Source organism: Aquila chrysaetos, chromosome 3 (assembly GCF_900496995.4).
Source record: "Aquila chrysaetos chrysaetos chromosome 3, bAquChr1.4, whole genome shotgun sequence".
In the NCBI taxonomy this organism is placed as follows: Eukaryota; Metazoa; Chordata; class Aves; order Accipitriformes; family Accipitridae; genus Aquila; species Aquila chrysaetos.
This window is the reverse complement of record NC_044006.1, coordinates 57,358,756-57,379,740: the sequence shown is the minus strand read 5'-3', so window position 1 is coordinate 57,379,740 and position 20,985 is coordinate 57,358,756. Positions and strand designations below refer to the sequence as shown.

Below are 20,985 nucleotides of genomic sequence, written 5' to 3'. Positions count from 1 at the left end.
ATAGAAGCAATACAGAAATATTACAGAAAGGATTATAGAAATATACAGAAAGAGTAAGCCTTCTGTAAAAAAAAAGCAAACCCTAACAGTTCCCTCAACACTGCATCTGCCTGTAGAAAATGATGCTAAAAAACTTCAGAAGTGAGAGAGACCTTATTACTCAAACACTCATTCAAGAAGAAATTTATCACCTCCTTTATACTTCGGGTAACAGCTACTTGATGCCCTGCCCATTATGCCCATTATTTCAGCCAGAAGGCAACACATGTTGTAGGAAGGGGAGGGTAGTGTGTGGAGAGTGGGCAAGGTTTTACTCAAAATGCATAATGACTGTGAATCTGAAAGAAATGTGGCAGAGCACACTTCTCTAGGAAGCATAAGAAGTTTTATGAGGAGAAAGAAGGAGAATGAGAAAGAATTACCTTTTTTCTTCAGCATCTGTACTTGCTAGATACTCAGTGTCTGCATGAGAAATAGTTTGACTACTTATCCTTCTGTACATAATATAGGATGGCCTATTATAGATCATAACATATGAACAGATCTTTTACAGCCCCTGTCTTGCAGTGACTTACACATAACATATTAATTGGCTTCAATAGGGTTCTTTCCTGAATGAAGGATTGCAGCCATGAGGATATTATTGCAGAAAAAGAATCTATATGCAAAATTAAAATGTCATAAAATGTGTAATTTTCAGTAATATTGAAGGACAATAAGAACTCCAATAACCTAATTAATTCTACTATGTATCAGAGAAAGATGTTCTCCACAGAACATTTCTAACCACTTAACTATTAATAGGTTTTAAATAGTCAGTAACTCAAATCTGTATTTAACAACTAGAAAGGGAAAAAAAAAAGGCAGCTGTTCTTCAATCAAATTTAAGTATTTCTGTAAACATTTAAAAAAAAAATTAAGAAGGATTTGGAAGCAAACAGTGGTCAGGAATGCAGATCTTCATTTACAGCATTATGTGATAAATTTAATTTCAAACAATGGTAATTCCAAAAAGAGTAAGTTCTTTTACCATGATTTGAAATATATTTTTTATCTAGTAACCTCCCACCTCCATTAACATTTAAGATTAATGCATAATAAACTCAGAATCAAAAAAGTACCATGATTGTCATGCCATGACAAAGTAGATGTAAATTTTTTGGAAGACTTCTTTCTGAAAGGATATAATAGAGCAATTTGCTATTGCAGAAGCCATACTCTAGCTGTGTTTACAGACAACTGTCTGTAAATTGCTGGATGCCAACAGACCTAGTTCTTTGCAGAGTGCTAGAGACAAATTTTTCTAGTGTGAACATCTAAACTTCTGCACACAAATACAGGACTGAGCTTCAATGGTTAATTCCAACTGAACAGAAACAAAAGGTGCTTAACACACCAAAGCACTAGCCACACAGAGACCTGTAATTGGGCACTGAGATAGGAAAGGTCTTCCAAAGAAAATCACCACAAACATGAGAAGGAATTCTTGAACTAAATCAAAGTGCATTATATTTATTGTCAGACTCTTCAGAGTCAAAATTCCAAAAGAAACTTGCTGGCCTTGACCATGATACAAGCGTACCACATAAAGCTTTGAGTACAACTTTGGTGCCTTGGTTTACATAATAGATATGAATTCCAGACAGAAAATGTGCTGGTAAAGTTTTACCCACACACAGTGATTAAATTCTTCACAATTTAATCGATTTTCATTATGATACTAATCCTGTGCTGTGGGATCCTAATATACAGAGCTAAAAAATACTTCCAGTGCATTCTCTTTCTTTGTACAAAATTAGGTTTGATTAAATTAAGATTACTTGAAATGGATTAGTTATTTAACATCATTCTGCAAATAATTTCTGACTGTTAGCTTATTCTTAAGAGTAATTAGTATTTCACAACTACATATTTGAGTTGGACACACAAGTGATATGAATAATTTTGCTCCCCAAGTGGATGGTGCAAAATTTAGAATTACTTTATCAGCACTTTCAACCCCAAACTTTTTTTTCCTAAGAAAGAATTATTGTCTTTACTTCAGTTTCATTAAACACATAGTACAGAGATTTCTCTTATAAAAATATTAAATGTACAGTCTTTAGTGTTTAGTTTTTAATCAACATATTGCTTCAGGTGGTACTAATGTGTATTATCTATATTACTGTGATGGCTGTGTGCACTTCCAGATTATTTTTCCACACACATTCATCTGAACTTTGCCACTAACGGCGTAAGCAGATGCTAACAAATGGATTATGACAAAGTCAAAAGATAATATTAACCTGAAGTCTGACAGGACTCCAGACTTCATTACTGAAGGTGGCTCATTTCGTATAAGCGCTGGTGGAGTCACCTGATATTCAAAGTTGAATTTACAATCCCAGTCCTAAAGGGACAAGAGGAGGGTAAAGAAACATGTATTGGGTCTGGCTGAGATTGGGTCAACCCACCACAAAACATTATGCACAATGTTACAGTGGGATTCTTCTCAGACGGTACTGCAACCACATGTAACCTTCACTTTTTTTACTGGGCGTAACAAGAGAAAATATTACAAATTCTCAGAAAGCACTTTTAAATTGGGGGGGGGTGTGAAAGTATGTGAATTAATAATTCTATAAATATATAAAAATTAAATAAGTTTTTGTTGTTTATTGTTACCTTATTTCTCTAGATGCCTGCGAGTCTTTATTCTGATAAAATCTACACCCGTTCAACTCAAGAATCACAAGAATTGCACATATAGAAGCACAATATCCATCAGAGCCTGTGATAGATAGATACACTGTAACATGCTAAATAAACTGCTCTTTCCAAGGCTGAAGTATCCCCTTCCTTTCATTTTCCCTTGTCTTTAAGAGTACTATAAGTATCTTCTTAGACACAGCTGTGGAGCCTACGAGGCTTAACGCTATATGTTTCACTTCACTGTGAATAAAGTCCTCAAGCAAGATCAATAGGTATACACGCACATTTGTCTAAAGTAAATAATACTATTGAGAATAGATGTATGGAGTGTAAAAGCATCACATAAAGCTCATACGTTTCTTCCACTTCTACATAAGTGTAACTAACTATAGTAGTCTCAGGTATCATTTATACTCTCCATGTCTAAAAGGCTCATTTAAAAGCATTGCCATTAATTTCAGTGTCTTCAAGCAATTCCTGCTTAAAGAATAGTAGTCAGCACAGCCTAACCAGAATGAGACAGCAAGTCCAACATAAATATACGGTAGTGAAATATGTCGAACTCTTCAGACACCTATCCATATAAAATGACAAACGCAGAATTGGTGTATTAAGCATTTCTTGTGGGGTATTGCAATGAGACTTGATTTGTGCCTTAAGGAAGATATTTCATCTCAGGAGCTTTTTTTATCCTTTTGGTTGGTGTAATGCAGACAGCTTTTTATTAATGTCCATCCGTCCTTTAAAAATCATTCCATATATTATAAACACATTTAAGCTGCTTTGGGAGTACCTCTACAAAGTAGAGGTTCTGATGATGTGATAAAACTTAGAGATTTGTTTTTAAAGAAATACAAGGGGGGGGAGAAAGACCTATGGTAATTCTATTGCTCTGTTAATTAATATATCACTTGCTAAAAGTTCAAGAGAAGCAGAAGTCTCCTTTATAAGAGTTTTGATTAAAAAATTTAAAACAGAAAGCACACATAAACTGTCCAGAGTATATTCTGAACAAGGCTTTACAGGAGAAACTGAAATTTTATAAACTAATCTTAATTACTTCTTGTAGATTCATATGGCAATATTATTCAGCTATGGGGAAAAGAATACAAATGGGTATGCAGACTTGGCTGGAGAACAGACTGGAAAATTGGTGCACATGAACATAAATCCAGTACTTTAGAGATACAGTGTAATCACAGCAAAGTAGAGATGAGTGAGGTGTAACCACCCAAGTCTTTGCTTAGCACTCTGTCCTGGTTTTGGCTGGGATAATTTTCTTCTTAGTAGCTGGTACAGTGTGTTTTGGATTTAGTGTGAGAATAATGTTGATAACACACTGATGTTTTAGGTGTTGCTGATAGCGCTTATCCTAAGTTAAGGATTTTTCAGTTTCCCATGCTGTGCCAGCAAGCAGGTGCACAAGAAGCTGGGAGGGAGCATGGCCAGGACAGCTGACCCGAACGAGCCAAAGGGATATTTCATACCACAGAACACCATGCTCAGTATATAAATGGGGCGCAGTTGGCCAGGAGGGCCGGATCGCTACTCAGGCATTGGTCAGCAGGTGGTGAGCAATTGCATTGTGCATCCCTTGTTTTTTTCTTAGTTTTTGGGTTTTTTTAATTATTATTTTATTATATTCCTTCCAATTACAATTATTATGATGATTATATTTTAGTAGTAGTAGTATTACATTTTATTTTACTTTAGTTATTAAATCGTTCTTATCTCAACCCACGCATTTTACTTCTTTTTTCTGATTCTCCTCCCCATCCCACTAGGGACGGGGGGGGGAGTGAGCGAGTGGCTGCGTGGTGCCTAGTTGCTGGCTGGGCTTAAACCACGACACACTCCAGGAAAATTTTGTGTACCATGCTAAGTATCACACTCCCACACTATGGCAATCAGAACCAATGGTAGCCAAAATAGGGCTGGACCAGGTGTATCCACATCAGCTCTAATCACACCTGAACTGCAGCACTGACACACAGTTTATAATCAGAGGAAAGTGCACGAAGCTAATGAACCACAAATCTGATGAAGCACTTTGAATCCAATTTCCCTTCTCTCACTAGCTGAGCAGAACAACAATTTTGGAAGCAGCAACAACTGTTTAAAAAACCATATTTTTTGCTCAGACAAAACATGATCACTGCACACCCATGTAAATACAGTTCCTTTCTGCATGGGTTGTGCATTTGCAAATTTTGCAAATCTCTAAATCTCTGAGCTGTAGGTATGTCTTTAGAACTGCAGAAAGTGCTGGGTCCTTTAAGATCAGAAACTGTATCATTGGTTTGAGGCTACCTTAAAATAGCAGAAGGCTAAACCAACAGAACAGCTGATATGGTATACTAAAGCCTAATAAACTTAACTGCAAACAAATAAACCTTTATAGTTGGAGCACAGATTAGTATGTTATCAACCAGTCTAATCCCCTTTTCTTTTTTTTTTTCTTTGTTCTGTCAGCATCATTGTTCTCAGAGAATCTCTGTTCAAACTCTCTCAAGATTTACCAATCGTACTTAAAAGTATTGCAGCACACAAACGACCACACAAAGCAAATGGCATCAGAGATGAAAGATTTCATGTTTTGATCATAACAAAACAGTCAGTGGCTGTTAGTTGGATTTTCTCCATTGGAGATTTTAGTCTGATGGCTTCTGACTGACACAGGGCTGAGATTAATTCATGGTCTTTCCATGGCTCACCTGAACCTGCCACATCTCATTAGCATTGTCATAACTCCATAAATTCTGTGAGGTTGAAGGCAAAAGGAAACAAGAGGAATGAGTTTCCTTCTCAGATAACCAAGCCTGAAGTGAAAAAGCCATCAAAATTTCTAATCACAATAGGCATTAGTTTTAATTAGCAATTTTCTGTATTACAGCTTAGTATAAAATTGTATGCTACTGTAGAAAGCTCCTCCATAACTACTTTTTTACTTAGCAACAAATGTCTAATTACCTATGATCTTGTTTCTTGCCTTATCATCACCCTGGATATTTACTAGCATGTACAGTAAAGCATTTGATTACCTGTAACGCTTTATTAATACTTTAATGAAGTACTAACACAAATTAGGCCATATTTCACAACCACTTAGAGAACAAGCATATACTAAGCTGCACCTTGTTCAAAAAAGACTGCAGAGGAAACCCTGTTTTCTGAAGCTTGATTATCTGAATTCTTATTCTCTAAAAAATTCCTAATTTAACAAAAAAGGATTATAGAATAAATTGTCACAGACATTTTTATTTTTTTGTAAATGACCCAGTCAAGACTTTCAACAAGTCTTTAATTATTTGTAGTAATATAAATATAATAATAAATGTAAAAATACAAATGCATTACTTTGATCTTCTTGGGTAGATAGAAAGGCTAAATTTCTGGGTTTAGAAAAATATTTGCCTGAATAACTTTTATAAGAGAATATGTGTTTTAAATATTTGCTGAGCTAACTGTAAGCATCTTCCTGTAACTTCTGCATCACAAGTCACTCTAGAGAATATACTGTCTCCATATGAGAGTACATGTGCTTTTGAGACACATGTAGGATCATCCAAGTGAAGAAGTCATCTTCTAGCATTTGAATGAGATATTTGCATATAGCACACAAGTGTCTCAAGGGCTATATCTAAACGTCACATGGACAAAGCTATCCCAATATTGGAAAAGGCTTTTAAAAGGTTTGCTTTTGGATATAAAGCACTCCTCGAATCAAGAAGGTGGCTGGAATGAAGAATGAAGTACCGGCATGAAGCTAGTGGGAAGACAAGTCAACTTCAAAAAAGCTCTCCTACAATGGTCAAGGAAGTAGCTGCCTGTGCAGAGAATGTCGGGAGGATGGAGAGCTTCAGCTGTCTTTTGGGTAGCTCAAGGCAGCTACTGCAGTGATTGGAGGAGGAGTGGCCTGGGCTCCTCTCATCCTCCCATTTGCAGCCCTACAGTTTGCCTTTGACCTCCAACTTTGCACCATACCACCTAGGCACTAGGAGGCTGCTGCAGCAATGATTTTTTCCTTTGTTGTTCATATGGGTTGTTTCATGCCCTTGCACCTCACAAATCCTGAGACAGTCCAGTCCTGATGAAAAAAACCTATATAGCTACTATGGAAAAAGAGTTATAGGGGGAAATATGCTGTACTGGAGGGGACCCTCATCTGTGAAACACCTTGTTGCTTCTCTCCCTGTCTGGCCACTGGAGACAGTTTTACCTCTATCTCCTTTGGTTTTTTACAAAGAGAAAATCTTACCTTTAGAGTGAATGTATCCAGCTATGGATGCTCCAAATAAAGCTTTGTGCATATAAGGCTGTGTCAACATTCCTTGCACAGCACTTTCCAGGTCATAGTTGATCAGGTCTCTGACCCCTTCACACAAGCTATTCCTTAACTGGACTTAACTATTTTGGGGACTACGTAGTATTTACCATATACTGAAAAATGCATTTCAACGTAGATTTCAATGCTCCTTTTATTGTCTCTTCTCTGTCAGGCTCAATGGCACAGAACAAGGGTGATTTGTACATGTAATATAATAGAAATATTTTGGGGGTTTACTTATATCAGCTAAGTGAAATGCAGTATGAAAAAAAGAAGTGCCTTCAAGTAGTTAAATTCAGCTTTCTCCTTTCCAATGTTTCATGAGCAGTGTCCTGTGGGTTTATGATTTTTTTTCACCTATTTTGAAGCTCTTAGAATGTCAAGTTTAAAACATTCCTTGACTGCTGAAGAAACTGCTGGGCTTAAGTATATTACTTAAAGCCTTTAATTTTTCCTAATTTTTCCTAAATTCTGATAATGATTGTCTGAAAAGCAGACACAAAGGCAAGACAGATGTGTTAAACATATGGTTATCAAGGGAGCTATTTACACAGCAATAATTATCATGTGAGCTTAGAATTTAGTTCTACATCCTTTTTTGTTTTGATTCATTAGTTTTGATGACAGATTTGGGTATGAATTATCATATCAATTAAGTGCCTATAAAGTTTTCAAATAACAGGTGTACCCAAATATCATCAATAATGTAAAAGAATTTGCTACATCACTAACCAGTTTCTCTAAAACGGAAATAAATTTACGGAGTTACTCATTTGGTGGTGTCTATTCTTGTTTAAGCCTACACAAATTGACACTTTCATTATTACAGCATTTTGAAACCTAACTGCAATAGAGAATTCCCATTTGCTGAGTGTAGAAACGTGCCATAAGAGCTCTACATTCATAGACATATAATGGTCTTTTCAGTGCAGAATGCCAGTGTCACCTAGTTCTTTCCAAAACATGTGCCAGCCTTTCCCCAGCTCAAGCCAAGAACTGTCAGGCTGCCATAGCAGACTCCCATAACGGGTTCTGTTCCTCCAGTCTTGGGCTTATATACACACATACAAGCTGTTCTGTCCTCCATTTCTGAAGTCATTACTTTCACTAAATTAATGCAATTACAACTTCAAAGACTCACACCTCTACCTTATAATTCATCAGCCTGCATGTGGCTAGCCCAAATACATATTCTATGGGAAGCAGACGGTTTGAGTCTCCAACTATTCACAGGTATTTCTGCTGAAAGAACTCGTTGTAAGCTGCACTGTCACCCGCTCATGCATCAGGATGAATCTAAGCATTTCTGTACATAATCCTGCATGCTTTATTTTAATAAGCAAACACACAGGATCACAGTATTACAGCTTCTCTCATCTAAGTCCATGGGAATTTTGGGAAAATGGATGAGAAAATAAAACAAAACGTTGCAGGGTTTTAATTCAACAAAACTGCTGCTCTGCATCTCCTGCTGTAATTTGGAAGCATCATGCTCCCATTCTCTTCTACAGGTCAATAAACAAAGCAAATGGGGAAACAGTGCAACCAAATTACATCTGGTGTGAAACATCACAACAGCAATCCATTTCAGTGTTGCCTGAAAACTACAATCTCTATGGATCATTTACTTTCTCTTTTCATCAGTCTTTTTCGATATACTGTTAGTTGCATTAAACCCTGAAAATATGTTGAAAAACAGTAAATACAATTTCATGTATCACTGTGCCAATGCAAATCCGTAGTGGAAAGGCTATGAGAGGATTTACTAAGTACACATACAGTGCTGGTATCAGCTAATATATAACAATTAAATAGCAATCAATGAAAGGTTTGACAGCCAATTTATCATAAATAGTTGCTCTTTTTTATGGAATACACTTCTTTTGTGTATAATGTAGAGACCTTAAAACAATTAGGTAGCAATGTAATTCTTTTTTGCTATTCTTGAATGAGGATTTTTTGGGGTTGGGGTTTTTTTGGTAAAAATATATAGTGATTTTAATGAAGTACACAGTGAAACTAATATATTGAGCTGATTCTTTTATAGTGATAGATAGTGATACTCAGGCTGAGTAAATGCAATATAATCTCATTTTGAACTAGTAGCAATATAGCAGACTCTGTTGGAGCAGTTTTAATTTAGAGTCCATTTTTGTACTCTGTGGACTACTGTCACAGAAAGTAAACATGCCTGTCACTAGAACTAGGCAAGTATTTTTCTGTTCAGAAGAATGATGCTGTACAGAAATTTCCTTATGAGATGAATTGAAGTTGTATGACACTGAAAGTTGTTTGTACTTAATACATTTACTAGTCACCTGTAGGGTTTTTGTCTCAACAAATCTTAACTGTTACTTTTAACTGGAATATAAATTGCATTCATGAATTTTTTTAAATCACATTTCTTACTTAAAAAAACAAACAAACAAACAAACAAAAAAACAGGTAAACCCAAATCTCCATGGAAAAAAGCTAATTTTTGCTCCTTGAGACAAATCAAAGGAAAGTCTTTGGGAGGAGTTAGTAATTATCATAAACAATCAACCTAGAATCCAAAATTACTTTAGAAATCTTCACTGACAGAACAGAGATATTTTTCATCTTACTATGAAGTGATATAATTTATCAGAAAAATGGTAAAATATCAACTAAACTCAATTTAACTCTAATTACAGTCATTTTGAAGTGCATAAGTTAATTATTAAATGACAGCAGAATTCACAAGACCCATTGTTGGGGTAACAACTTGTACTGCCCACCTTTGGGCAAAACTGCTGGGATAACAGCAGCTAGTAAGGGAGAAAAGTAAGCGTACACTGTCTGTGTGAATAAAGACCATCTGAGAAGGTGTTCACCCAAAACTGATCAAGATGATGACCACCATCAACTAAATTAAACAGTAGCCAGTAAATTGCAAAGACAGCTTTTAAACAAAGGAGAAGTCAGCTTGAAAAGAAGTATAAAAGTAGGATGAAAATTTGTAATGGGGGGAGAGATTACGACGTGGAAAATGCAGGAGCCAAAACCTGGTTTTGACATGCCAGAGGTCATCTTGCTGGTGCCACAACCACTGCATACAGACAGAGCATCATCCCCACTGGATGCTGCAAATAGCCTGCATCCAGCTGGTGGGCTGACATGACAGTTTAGGGTGCCACAAGGAGGGTTGATTTTTCATGGCATATGTATTAACAGATTGTATAGGCAGCAGCATGTGTACACATAAAGCTGGAGCAGCCATGTCTCTAAACTTGCTTTTCTGTACAGGGGAACATGATTGTACGCTACATGTCCTCTAGGAGAGGGAGTGCACACGTGTTTCTCTAGATGGAGAGGTACTGAAATTTTGGGAATTACTTATAGAAGCATGGTTAGAAATTTGTACCTGTTTATTAACATTTTGTATTTTGATTCACCTGTTGTATAGATGTTATTCATCCTGCATTGTAAGTTAATTACATGCCATTAATAAATCGGTAAACTGCTTCAATACTGTGAACTGAGCAGTTTTTCCTCCTGATAATCCATACATGGCTAAATTCGCACAGTCCAAGAAAGATTCAAGTACCTGAAAAATTGTACTCACGTAGTATGATCAATTAATGGGCAGTGTTTTTCTTGCCCAGGGTAGAGATTTGCTCCTCTTCCAAGTTCCCACTTGAATAGGTTTGTGGTATGGATGGAATCATTTCCTGACATCTGTTCCAAGTCTGGTTGATACCATCCACACTGGTTTTTATCTTCAAAGTCGCAGACTTCCATAACTTTAAAAATGAACAGTGAATACTTCATGTTTATATAAAAATTGGAAAGCATTAATTGATTTTATGATAAAGTAAACAACATGGCAATAAAAAGGATTCTATTTATAGTATCCATGAATACTTACACAGTCCTAACATGCATAGTTTTTCCTCTATGGATAAAATATCAATTATATTTTTCTGTGTTCTTTTCTATTAGGCAGATTCTAAGTTTGGGTATACACCAATTCTTTTGCACCTCAATATCTACCTTCATATGTGTTCTGACCAGCTTTCAGGCCATTCTAATAATCTGTTGTGTGATATACAATGAAATGCACGTAAAATTCATCAGCAAATCTGTCAGCTGCTGCATGGTTCTTTCTTCAGTCCTGTAGACTGACGACATTAACAACTCGTTGTACTTTGTGTACAAAGTCCATGACAAAAACTCTAAAAAACCAAATCAATATTTCAAGCAGTCCCCACAATACCTAAAAGCCACATAATAACACAGGTATTTGGTACTGGCATCAAATACTGCATTGTTATCTTACCACATAAATATGCAGCTGCCTGTGCCTCAGTTTTTGATTCCTGAGCAACTGGACAAAAAAAAGTGAGCTCACTACCAACCCCCCTTCACAATGCACCCCCCTGTAAGAACATTTAGGGGAAAGAAACCCATTTATTTTCCATTTCTGTTATGCATATTTATTCTTCAGTACATCTTCCTGAATATTTTGCAGAAACTTCGTCTAGGTGATCCAAGGTGAGTCTTGTCACTCTCCAGAACTTTGAAACAGATTATTATACTCAAGTCTAAGTGACTGCTGTGAGAACTGTGCAGGGAAACGAGAATTTGTTTTAACCCACAAAGCTTAAATGCTAGCATAGCAGAGGTAACTTCTATATCAAGAAATCACAGTGAGTTAGGAGAATGTGCCTGATGCTTCCTTCCTTGGAGGCTAAAATGGTAGACTAAGGAGAGAGTGTGTTTTGATTTATAGCTTGTATATCACCAGTAAGGAAGCAAACCACAGCCAGTATGATCTCATGAGTTACCCATATAAAGATTTGTGACATTTCCTGAGAATGATGAGTGGCATAGTATCACATGTTTATTCCCCCTTTTTAATGTGTTTTATAAACATTATGTTTCAAATGCCTCTGAGAAAGATAACACCTTCGCGAGAACATATTTCTGCCCTCAGTCAGGACATACTTAACTCCTATTCCAGCACTGTCATTTGAATGATAAATTGCCATTATTGCTGTAGTGATGGGAGACTTCAGACAGAGCAAATATGTAATGGTGTATTCTCCACAGTATTTATCTCTCTCAGAAAGAAAGGATGTTTTGTAAGGCAATGTAAATTTCTGAGGGGAAAAAAAACCCAACAAACCATTCTATCCAAAGTGCTCTGCATTTATTTTTCAGTGCAGAATTTCAACGGCTGGTGTTTTTTCACACTATAGGAAATTACCTAGTGATATTTATATATCAGATTCATTTCTTCCAGAGTTATTCTCACATAAGAAATAGACAGAGGGAGTATAATGTTACTTTTCCTCATTGAGCCCTCAGCCCTGAGAGAGGTGATTGAGTTCCCTACACAATGTGTAATGAATGTAGGGTTTTGATCTTCAGTGAGAATAGTTTATCTTGCAAAGGCTGATGAGGTCACTGTCTCGAGATGTCTGTCCCCCCCATTAATCAGCTTCGGTACAGCAGTATTTTCAAGTACTGTCCTTTAAGGCAAAGCAAAGTCATTGACAGTTTCTTCTAAAATGCTATAGTGTAAACTGCTGCAACTCAGAAGCAATCAACAATTCTCTTTGACCTCTACAGACAACATGTGGTGACCCTAGTCCATTGTTCCAGTTCCAGTGTTCCCATCTGACCATCAGGCTTTAGGAATTTACAGGCTGGAAGTCACTTCTGCATGGAGTAGGCTGAATTTCACAGTCATTGCTGCTGATGAAAATACTTTGTATTAAAAAAAACAAAAAAAAAAAACAAAAAAACAAAAAAAACCCCAAAAAAACCCCAAACCAAACCCCATATTCTTTGAAGTAGGTAAGAACTGGACCCAAGTCTCCCAGATGTGCCCTCCATACATAAGACTATAAAGTAATTCTTTCTTCCAGTCTGGACTGGTGAACATTTGGAGGATTTAAATAAGTCATAGGTCATTTAATTTTAGAAACTATGCTCACTCAAAAAAATTGTCACGTATAGTTCCAATCATTGGGGAATTGAGGATTCCTTTCCTCCCCCCCACCCCATTTCAGTAGTAAGTTGAATTGGAATGTCAAGTCTGAATCAGCCCATTAGAAGGCAGAAAGTGCATAACGGCTCAGATTCCCACATTAAGAGCAAAATATTATTATTTTTCTGGGGAAAATCATATTAAAAACACTATCTAGGTGCTAATACCAAATTGCAATGGTGAATAGACAGTAGTCAAAGCAAGGTGTTTAACAGCCGCAAACTAATAAGGTAGCAAAGTACAAGATTTAGTATACTCACCACAAGCTGATTCATCAGACATATCAGAGCAGTCAGGTCTAAAATCACACTTCTGGATCATCTGGATGCAATGGCCAGAGGCTCTACAGACAAACTCCTTCTCTGTGCAGTTGTTCATGGGGAGCGTGGCAGGAACTGAAGTTCCTGAAGTAGTTGTAGAGATTGTTGGCAAGTTTCCTTTGAAAAACAAACCAACAAAATGTTAAGCAGTGGGACTAAGGCATTCTAGTTTTGTAATGATTTCTCCCCTTGCCACTCCCACCCTTTGTCAAGGGTATAGCTTTGCTGGAAACATGGCTGGGTGGCCAAGCTGAATGACTTAAATGCTGCCCAGCAGGAACTGAATTGAACATTTCCTCAGTGGAAGGCACCAGGTTGGTCATGCTAACCAACCACCATTCATACAATCCTCAACACTTGCAGGAATTTATTTACACCTCCTACCTGTCTTTCAGGTCACAGTCAGTGAGTCATTTCAAAAAACTAATGTCATGGAGACTGACAGAACAATCACAAAAACTTAATTTCCCTGTGAGCCAAGGCTAACAGTTTATTCTGATGATAATGGCTTTTTTTTTTAACACGTCAATTACTGCAAATGACTGTGGAAATTACTACCTAACCTTTTTCTCTTGTAATTTTATCACTGAAAAAAAAATTTTTTTCTCATTAGAAAAATTATTCTGAGGTCATCATCTTGTTCCACCACTTCCTATATGTATCATTCAAACTCATTACTACTTCTTTCAAATCAATTGTCTTTGCCTTTCCTCCCATTCGTTACTATGCACCTTTCTTCATGCTTTACTCTCATTTCTTGAAAACCCTTGTTATTATTGTCCATAAAAGGAATTTTCATTATATAACTCCTTTTTAAAATTTAATCGTTAACGATATTATTAGCTGTAGTGCACAACACACCTGAGCAATACACCTGAGTTAATTAAAAAGTACATGTGAAGACTTTTTATATAAAATGTGTCTGGGACAGCAAGGAATTTTTTTTTTTCCCCTGAGGCCTGGAGCACTAAGACTGATAATAAATTCCCCACGAGCAGGAGCCGTTTCTATTTTGTAAGGTAGAAAGCACATCTATGACATCAAATGGATTATACTCCAATCAAATGAATTATACTCCCATAATATCCTAAGACTCAAACGAAAGATTTAGGGGAAGGAACCTTTTGAAGGAATAATTGCATGATAGAATAAATGTATCTACATGTCATAATAATAGCAAGGACCTTATTGGTCAGACATTTTTAAATATAAACGCCACAATCAAGTCTCTGCTCCCAATCCATTGGAACAGGAGAAGAAATTTTGAAGTACCATAACCTTCACGACACCTGAAAAGAAAGGAGAATCTGCTTCTTTCTGTCTTTTGAAATAGTTCATTTTCTATAATTTATGAAATACCATTTTGTCCAGAACAAGCATCATTGAATAGTCTTTGGTTAGGGCATTCAAATGAGGCATCAAAGCAGTATGCCCAAGTTTTGACATCTTTATTATTACTGATGAAGGACCTTACCACCAAGCTATCAAGTCCATCTCTCCCTGGTCAGTATTTGGTTATTTGAAGTGGAACAAGAGCAACTGGTCAGCTAGTGCTTAATTCTAGGGTGCAGGGACATGGGAGCCCTGCTTTTTTCCCTGATCGAACTTGCGTTAAATATGGTAGTATGTCATAGCTATTGACTATTTTGCAGACTGTTTCCACAGTCTCTCTCACTCTTTTTTGGTTGTTGGGATTTTTTTATGGTGTGGAGGGAGTAAAATAGAGGCCGGACTCTGGAGTATCTCAAAAATTGCTCTCAACACTAAAAATGTTTTAAAAAATGTACAGAGCACAAAAACTGTTTCCTATTCAGCTCTGTCTACCATTATACTTCAGTATTTTAGTTTTATCTTTCCACACAAAATGAGCTGCTTTTTTCTTATTTATGAACTTTGAAACTCTGACCCTCTGTACTTTCCAACTTTCTTCTTGTTTATTTTTAAAACTTTTTTTCATATCTCATTTGAAAACATGTAGGGATTTTCTGATTAGTTCTTTTAAGGTTTTCTTCCTCGAATATAAGGCGTTGTACATTAACTGAGTATGTACAAAAAACTATATTCAAAATGTTATAATAAATGTTATAAACTTGGTAAAATGTGAGATAATTTTCTGCAGAAGAAACATGTCATATACAGTTGATATTCCTAGTAGACCTAATTATATCTACAAGAAATTTTTGGAGTAGCAGAATAAAATGCATCTGCACTAGGGTGTTTTAGAATTAGTGCTAGGATACTAATATTCAGGCAGTGTTCTGGATTGTTTGTTGTTCTATTGCCCTATTATGACTGTACATCAACTGTCACACCATATGCAACACTGTAACACCTGCTGCAGCTAACACTAGTCCTCTTAAAATCCCTTCTGTGATGAACTGACAGGTCTGGAATCTGGTGTCTTGAAGCACATGTATTTTGGGATATAATATTTTACAATTCTGTAGACATTGTACAACCCTAGGAGCAATGACTTCTGAGGACAAGCTGCTCTGTCATCTGAACTGTTTGTGTGCTGTAATGTGGGAGCAACTGGCACAGTAAATACATTAAGAGTTATTGGGGGGAGGCAGAAGGCTGTATCAAACTGAATTTGCTGAATGAAAGGTCAGTTTACTTACACATAATTAAGTTTCTTTTCCCTTCTACAAATCAAGACCTCAAAGAGTTTGGAAGCTGCACACTTCTTACTGAGGGTCTCTTTTGGACTTTTTGGGCACAGCGGAAACTTCTGTGCTGGTGCCTGGATATTAAGGTCTGAGAAGCAGGGAAACAAATCTGGATTTCCTTGTCAGGCATGAGTGGCAGTTTGATCTGGTTTTTGCTTTTCCAGTAGAAATATTTACAAATGACAGCAAAAAATCAGCTCACAGCTATGAGGTGTACACTTGTTCTTACCATTGTAAAGAGTACAGTCTAGAAAAGACATGTCATCAAGTCCAATGTCTCCAGTGAAACCGTCTCCTACAGTACCTTTCACCAAGATCTAGGGAGACAAGAATTACAAAAGCATTTTTCAGTGTACAGTAGACTTCCATTTCTCATTAAATATTTCATATCAATTGACAGAGGAGTCATTTACCACGTTTCACACTTAAAATGAGATTAAATTTGTTCTAGGGGATATATTCTATTTAGTGACACTTTACGAAAGAGACTAATTATTATCAGCTTTCACTGGTGGTCACATTAATCACAGTGAACCATAACAGAATGGTTGGCTTCACAATTGTGTAAATCCACTGAAACATGATTGTGATATAAAATGATGGCAAGACGTTATCATAAGTGGCATATTATTATTAGCTTCTTTTGTACTTATTGTAATAACATTAATCATGATTAATTATAATAACATTCATGTGAATAAATTATATACCCTTATACAAATCCCACTGTGATGAAAACAATTAAGCAGGTTAAAGATGTGCTATGAAACCTTTTAAAGAAAAATATTCTATTATTTCATTAGGGTTGCCAATACCGTATACGCTTACTTTCTCATTATTGTCTACAGCCAAGGAATGGGAGAGGTTAGTATTTGTGAAATACTTTCTGGATGACTGAATAAGCCTCTTTTCTTCTGACTGTTGCTGAATGGTAAAAATCCAAGCAGGTGATTAGGGAAAGATTTAGTAAGAATTTTCTTAATTTAACTAATTTATAAATGCTTATTCATTAAAAAAAATAAAGCCTCCTCAAAGCTCATATTTAAAAAAAAAAATAAATGGTTTTGGTGATCCAATGGAATTCAAATGTTAAAGTTATTTCTTTGCCCCCTTTTTTTTTAAATACTTATGGCACATCTTACACATCTTGCGTATCATCTTCCACCAACATTTCCCTAGAGGAGGTTGCACTCCTGCACCTTAAGAAGGAATACTTTTATTAAGAGCATAAAAATTTACAAAGATAGAAGTGGCAGGACACAGTTCTGCAGGGGTAATTCAATTCAGAATGCCTCTTTATTGTTATGATGATGATTATGATTGTATGACTTAAAATCTCCCCACCTAAATGATTAATTCTTTTATTTATTTAGGTTCTTACTTGGGGAGTCTGACACTTTGGCATATAGCATAAGCTCAGTAACACAGAAAATGTAACAGAAGTGTAGGTATAGACTTAAAAGTGAAAATATGACCGATTTATGAGTTAGTGCTGCAGTACAAAACCTAGTCTCTCTGCAGCTGTGGTTAAACGTTGACCACTTAAATGAATTTGCCAGCTGAAATTCTGCAAACTTCATAAGCTATTATTTAACAACCTCCAGGGAACTCATCTACCATGAAGCTCATTTCACATCTCATTTATTATTTGAATGAGGATAAATAGTTCCCAATTTCTCCAGTTTTCAGAGCTCTAGAGATCCAGTCTCAATGAAATCTATAAATGTAGCAAAAGGTATACTACATAAAAAAAGGGGAAAAGAAACTCCATGAAAAGCAAAATGTATTAGAATGACACTCTGTATACAGAAAAGGATTGATCCCTTAAGATTTTGAACAAAATAGGTTTTTGAAGGAACATTATGACAAGTGTTAATAGAGGAATTACAATGGGTAATACTGTTCTGTACAAATGTTCCATTTTTACAATAATGCTCATTTCTGTCACTAGCCAATTCCCACTGAAGGTTACCAAAATAAAGTCTTAATTTCTATACAAGCATAGTTTAAACTAGAATGGAATTAATTCCAAAAACTGTGAGGTATTCAAAATTCTGAAGATTTCTGAATGTCTAGGTAATAGTGATTTTAGTTCAAATGTATTTACCTAGTAATATAGTCAAACAGTATCTCAGGTTTGTCACAGGAAGTGTCAGCTGTGTTACTGTTATTAGTACTTAGAGCATGCTAATTCTGACTAGGTTTGCTGTGATTATTTCTGGCAAGAAACCATGTGATTTGATTTGAAGAGGAAAGAACAACCACACAAGTGGATTATAGTACAAATAACCAACAGAACACCGTCATCAAAAGCTTTTGTCATAGCTTACTGAAAGCAAATGCAGGATTCAAAGTCATATACTTTTCACTGCATATCTCTGAAGTAAACTACTCCCATGTTTTAATGCTCTGCATAAAAAAAGGAAAATGTCTTATAACGTTCATTAAGAAAAGTAACCAATTTCTTATGAGATGATGGAACTTTTTTAATTACAGATAAAGGACATGCCATAGAACCACGAATTGCGTGAAATCCATATCAAAATTTCTTGCTTCAAAACTCCTTTTTTTCAAGATATCTTCACCCAACTATCATGTCACAATAAGTCTTCACTGTAGGACAATTTTTTCAAGAACACATGAACATATTCCTACAATAACAACTCAAGAATTACATAAAAAAGGGAAACTATTTACCAAGCAAACACAATTTTTTTTTTTCAGAAAAATTGAGATTTAAAACACATCTGAGAAATTTAGACTTAATTTTAACTTCTTGAGTTATTAATTCATGTCAAATAAGACTTCTTGGTTTCTTTGATAAGTGAGTCCAAACATGGTAATTTATTCCTCCCTGGTTCTGTTTCTCTGCCTTCCTCAGCTGCCATCAAAGGAGTAGGCACTGTGAGACCTGAGACCATTCCCCACATCTCTCGTCTAGGCATCCAATAGTTGCATCCTGATGACATGCACTAAACTTTTCCTCTGTACCTTCCGCACCATGGTTTCTCTTTGGAAAAAATCCTGGGTGCACCGGCAGAAAGTGTGCCACCGCATGTTCCAGCTTTCCCCCTTGTGGGTGGAAAGACTGGGCAGTCAGGGCTACTACACATAGCATGGAGCCCTTCTGCCCCCCAAAAGCAAGCACAAGTGGAGACAGCCCATCAGTTTCTGGAAAGATTATCAACAATATGTCACCACAACATTTTAACGATACACATAGAAAAGCTCGAGATTCCACTGCCCGTCTTCAAAACCCATCAGCCCCTTCCTTTTGTGTCCATCAAAAACACATTAGAAGTTAATGTCTTGACTTCAAAAGTTGAAATAAAGTCCTTTCACACAGGTGTCCAGATGAATTCTTACCAATGATCTTAAGGTTATACACATCAAATGTGAAAAATCTTGTGTCAAATATTTGATGTTTTACAGTGCTTGGTTTTACAAGATACTGAAAAACACTAGTTCTAGTTCAGTAAAGCACTTTATCACACTTCACTATGAGCTTGTGAACCCTCATGCTGATTTATTATGTTTTTCCAAGCATTTCTCTAAAGTGCAGGGAAGAATCACATTTCTATCTTGTTTCAGACTCTTCACTGATGTCAGTGGGACTGCTGACAAGCATAATATTAATAACTGTTTACATATTCTGGGAGTCAGTACTTTGCTGTATTAAGGCCACAAAACTTCACTCAAGAGAAAAGATCCTGTTTTCACTCTGTAATATTAACATTGGAAGAATTATTGCAAAAGTAGTATATAGTCAGTATAAAAATTTCTGAGATTGTGGCTGTATAAAACAACAAGGTTAGCCTGCCCACTTGGGAAACATCTATCTAGTAATTATAATCATAAAGCTCTATTTAATCCAATTTAAGGTTATGATTAGTTTTGACTTCATCTACAAAGATATACAGAAGTCTCCTTTATTTCAAAAGATTATGGCAGAATTAGATTATTTTCAAAAGCAACCCAGATTGTAAATATGAAGTCTTAAAAAAAACCCAAACAAACCAAATCCCACAAGAAACACAGAAAAATGGACACCTCCCCCCCACTTTAAATCTGAAGATATTTTTCAGTCTCTAAATTAATTTAATTTCTGTTCAGTTGGCTACAGAGGCCCAAAAATGCATTTATAGCTTTTAGCAATTCTACTTTTTGTAATATTAAAAATGTAAATGTTTTCTTTCCCCAAAGAGGATGGATGAAGATTTTTTTTAATTACTTAAATATCACTAAGTATTGAAAATAGTTGACAGATAAGAATATACTCACAGACAATACTAAAACATCCATGGTTAACTGGGCAAGGCCAAATCTAGTCCAAAAAAACCCCAAAAGATACTGTAAATTTTCTCCCACATCTAAGGTACAAGTCCTTTTAGTGTTCATGTATGAATTTAGGGTTTTTTTTAAAGCATCAGTCATTTCTGATAGCCTTGTGGTTAATGATGCAGACAGTTTAAGGACTCAAAGGCTCGACCTAACTGATAGGCTGTTTTGACAAGGATACACACAGGTGAAAGTGGGTGAGTTGTAGTATGAGAATAGCAAAGCAATGGCAAGGCTGATGATGTTCTGTCATGATCAGCCTTTACTGACTCTAATCATATTGTGGTACCCTGAACTACTTTCAGATGGAATCTCAGCACCACTCCTTTACCATCAGTGTGTTTTGGCTGCTGCGGTGATCTTTCATGACAGGTGTAGGCAGGTTCAGCAGCTTACACACATATTCATTTATACACTACATAGATTCTTTCTTTCTCCAAACCACCGTTTCCACAGATTTTATAAATAAATAAATAAATAAAACTACAGGATTCTGGCTGAGTTACTATGTCAAATTCCTAGGACTTATGTTCCTAAGAGATGTGTCCCACATTGACCAGGGTGCCTTGTTATGACCTGAGTACATTTGTCCCTCCCTCTGGTACGCTGGAGCATGTCAAGGGC

General features: G+C 36.2%; 1 protein-coding gene across 1 annotated transcript in view; it reads right to left on the bottom strand.

Moving 5' to 3' along the window:
- MALRD1 (MAM and LDL receptor class A domain containing 1) overlaps positions 1-20,985 on the bottom strand; it is a 296,114-nt gene that overhangs the window by 198,253 nt on the left and 76,876 nt on the right. Inside the window, exons 19-21 of the mRNA XM_041122748.1 lie at positions 16,253-16,340; positions 13,295-13,471; positions 10,605-10,782 (exon numbers count right to left, since the gene is read on the bottom strand). Coding sequence (XP_040978682.1) covers positions 10,605-10,782; positions 13,295-13,471; positions 16,253-16,340 — 443 coding nt within the window. The remainder of the gene's footprint in view (positions 1-10,604; positions 10,783-13,294; positions 13,472-16,252; positions 16,341-20,985) is intronic.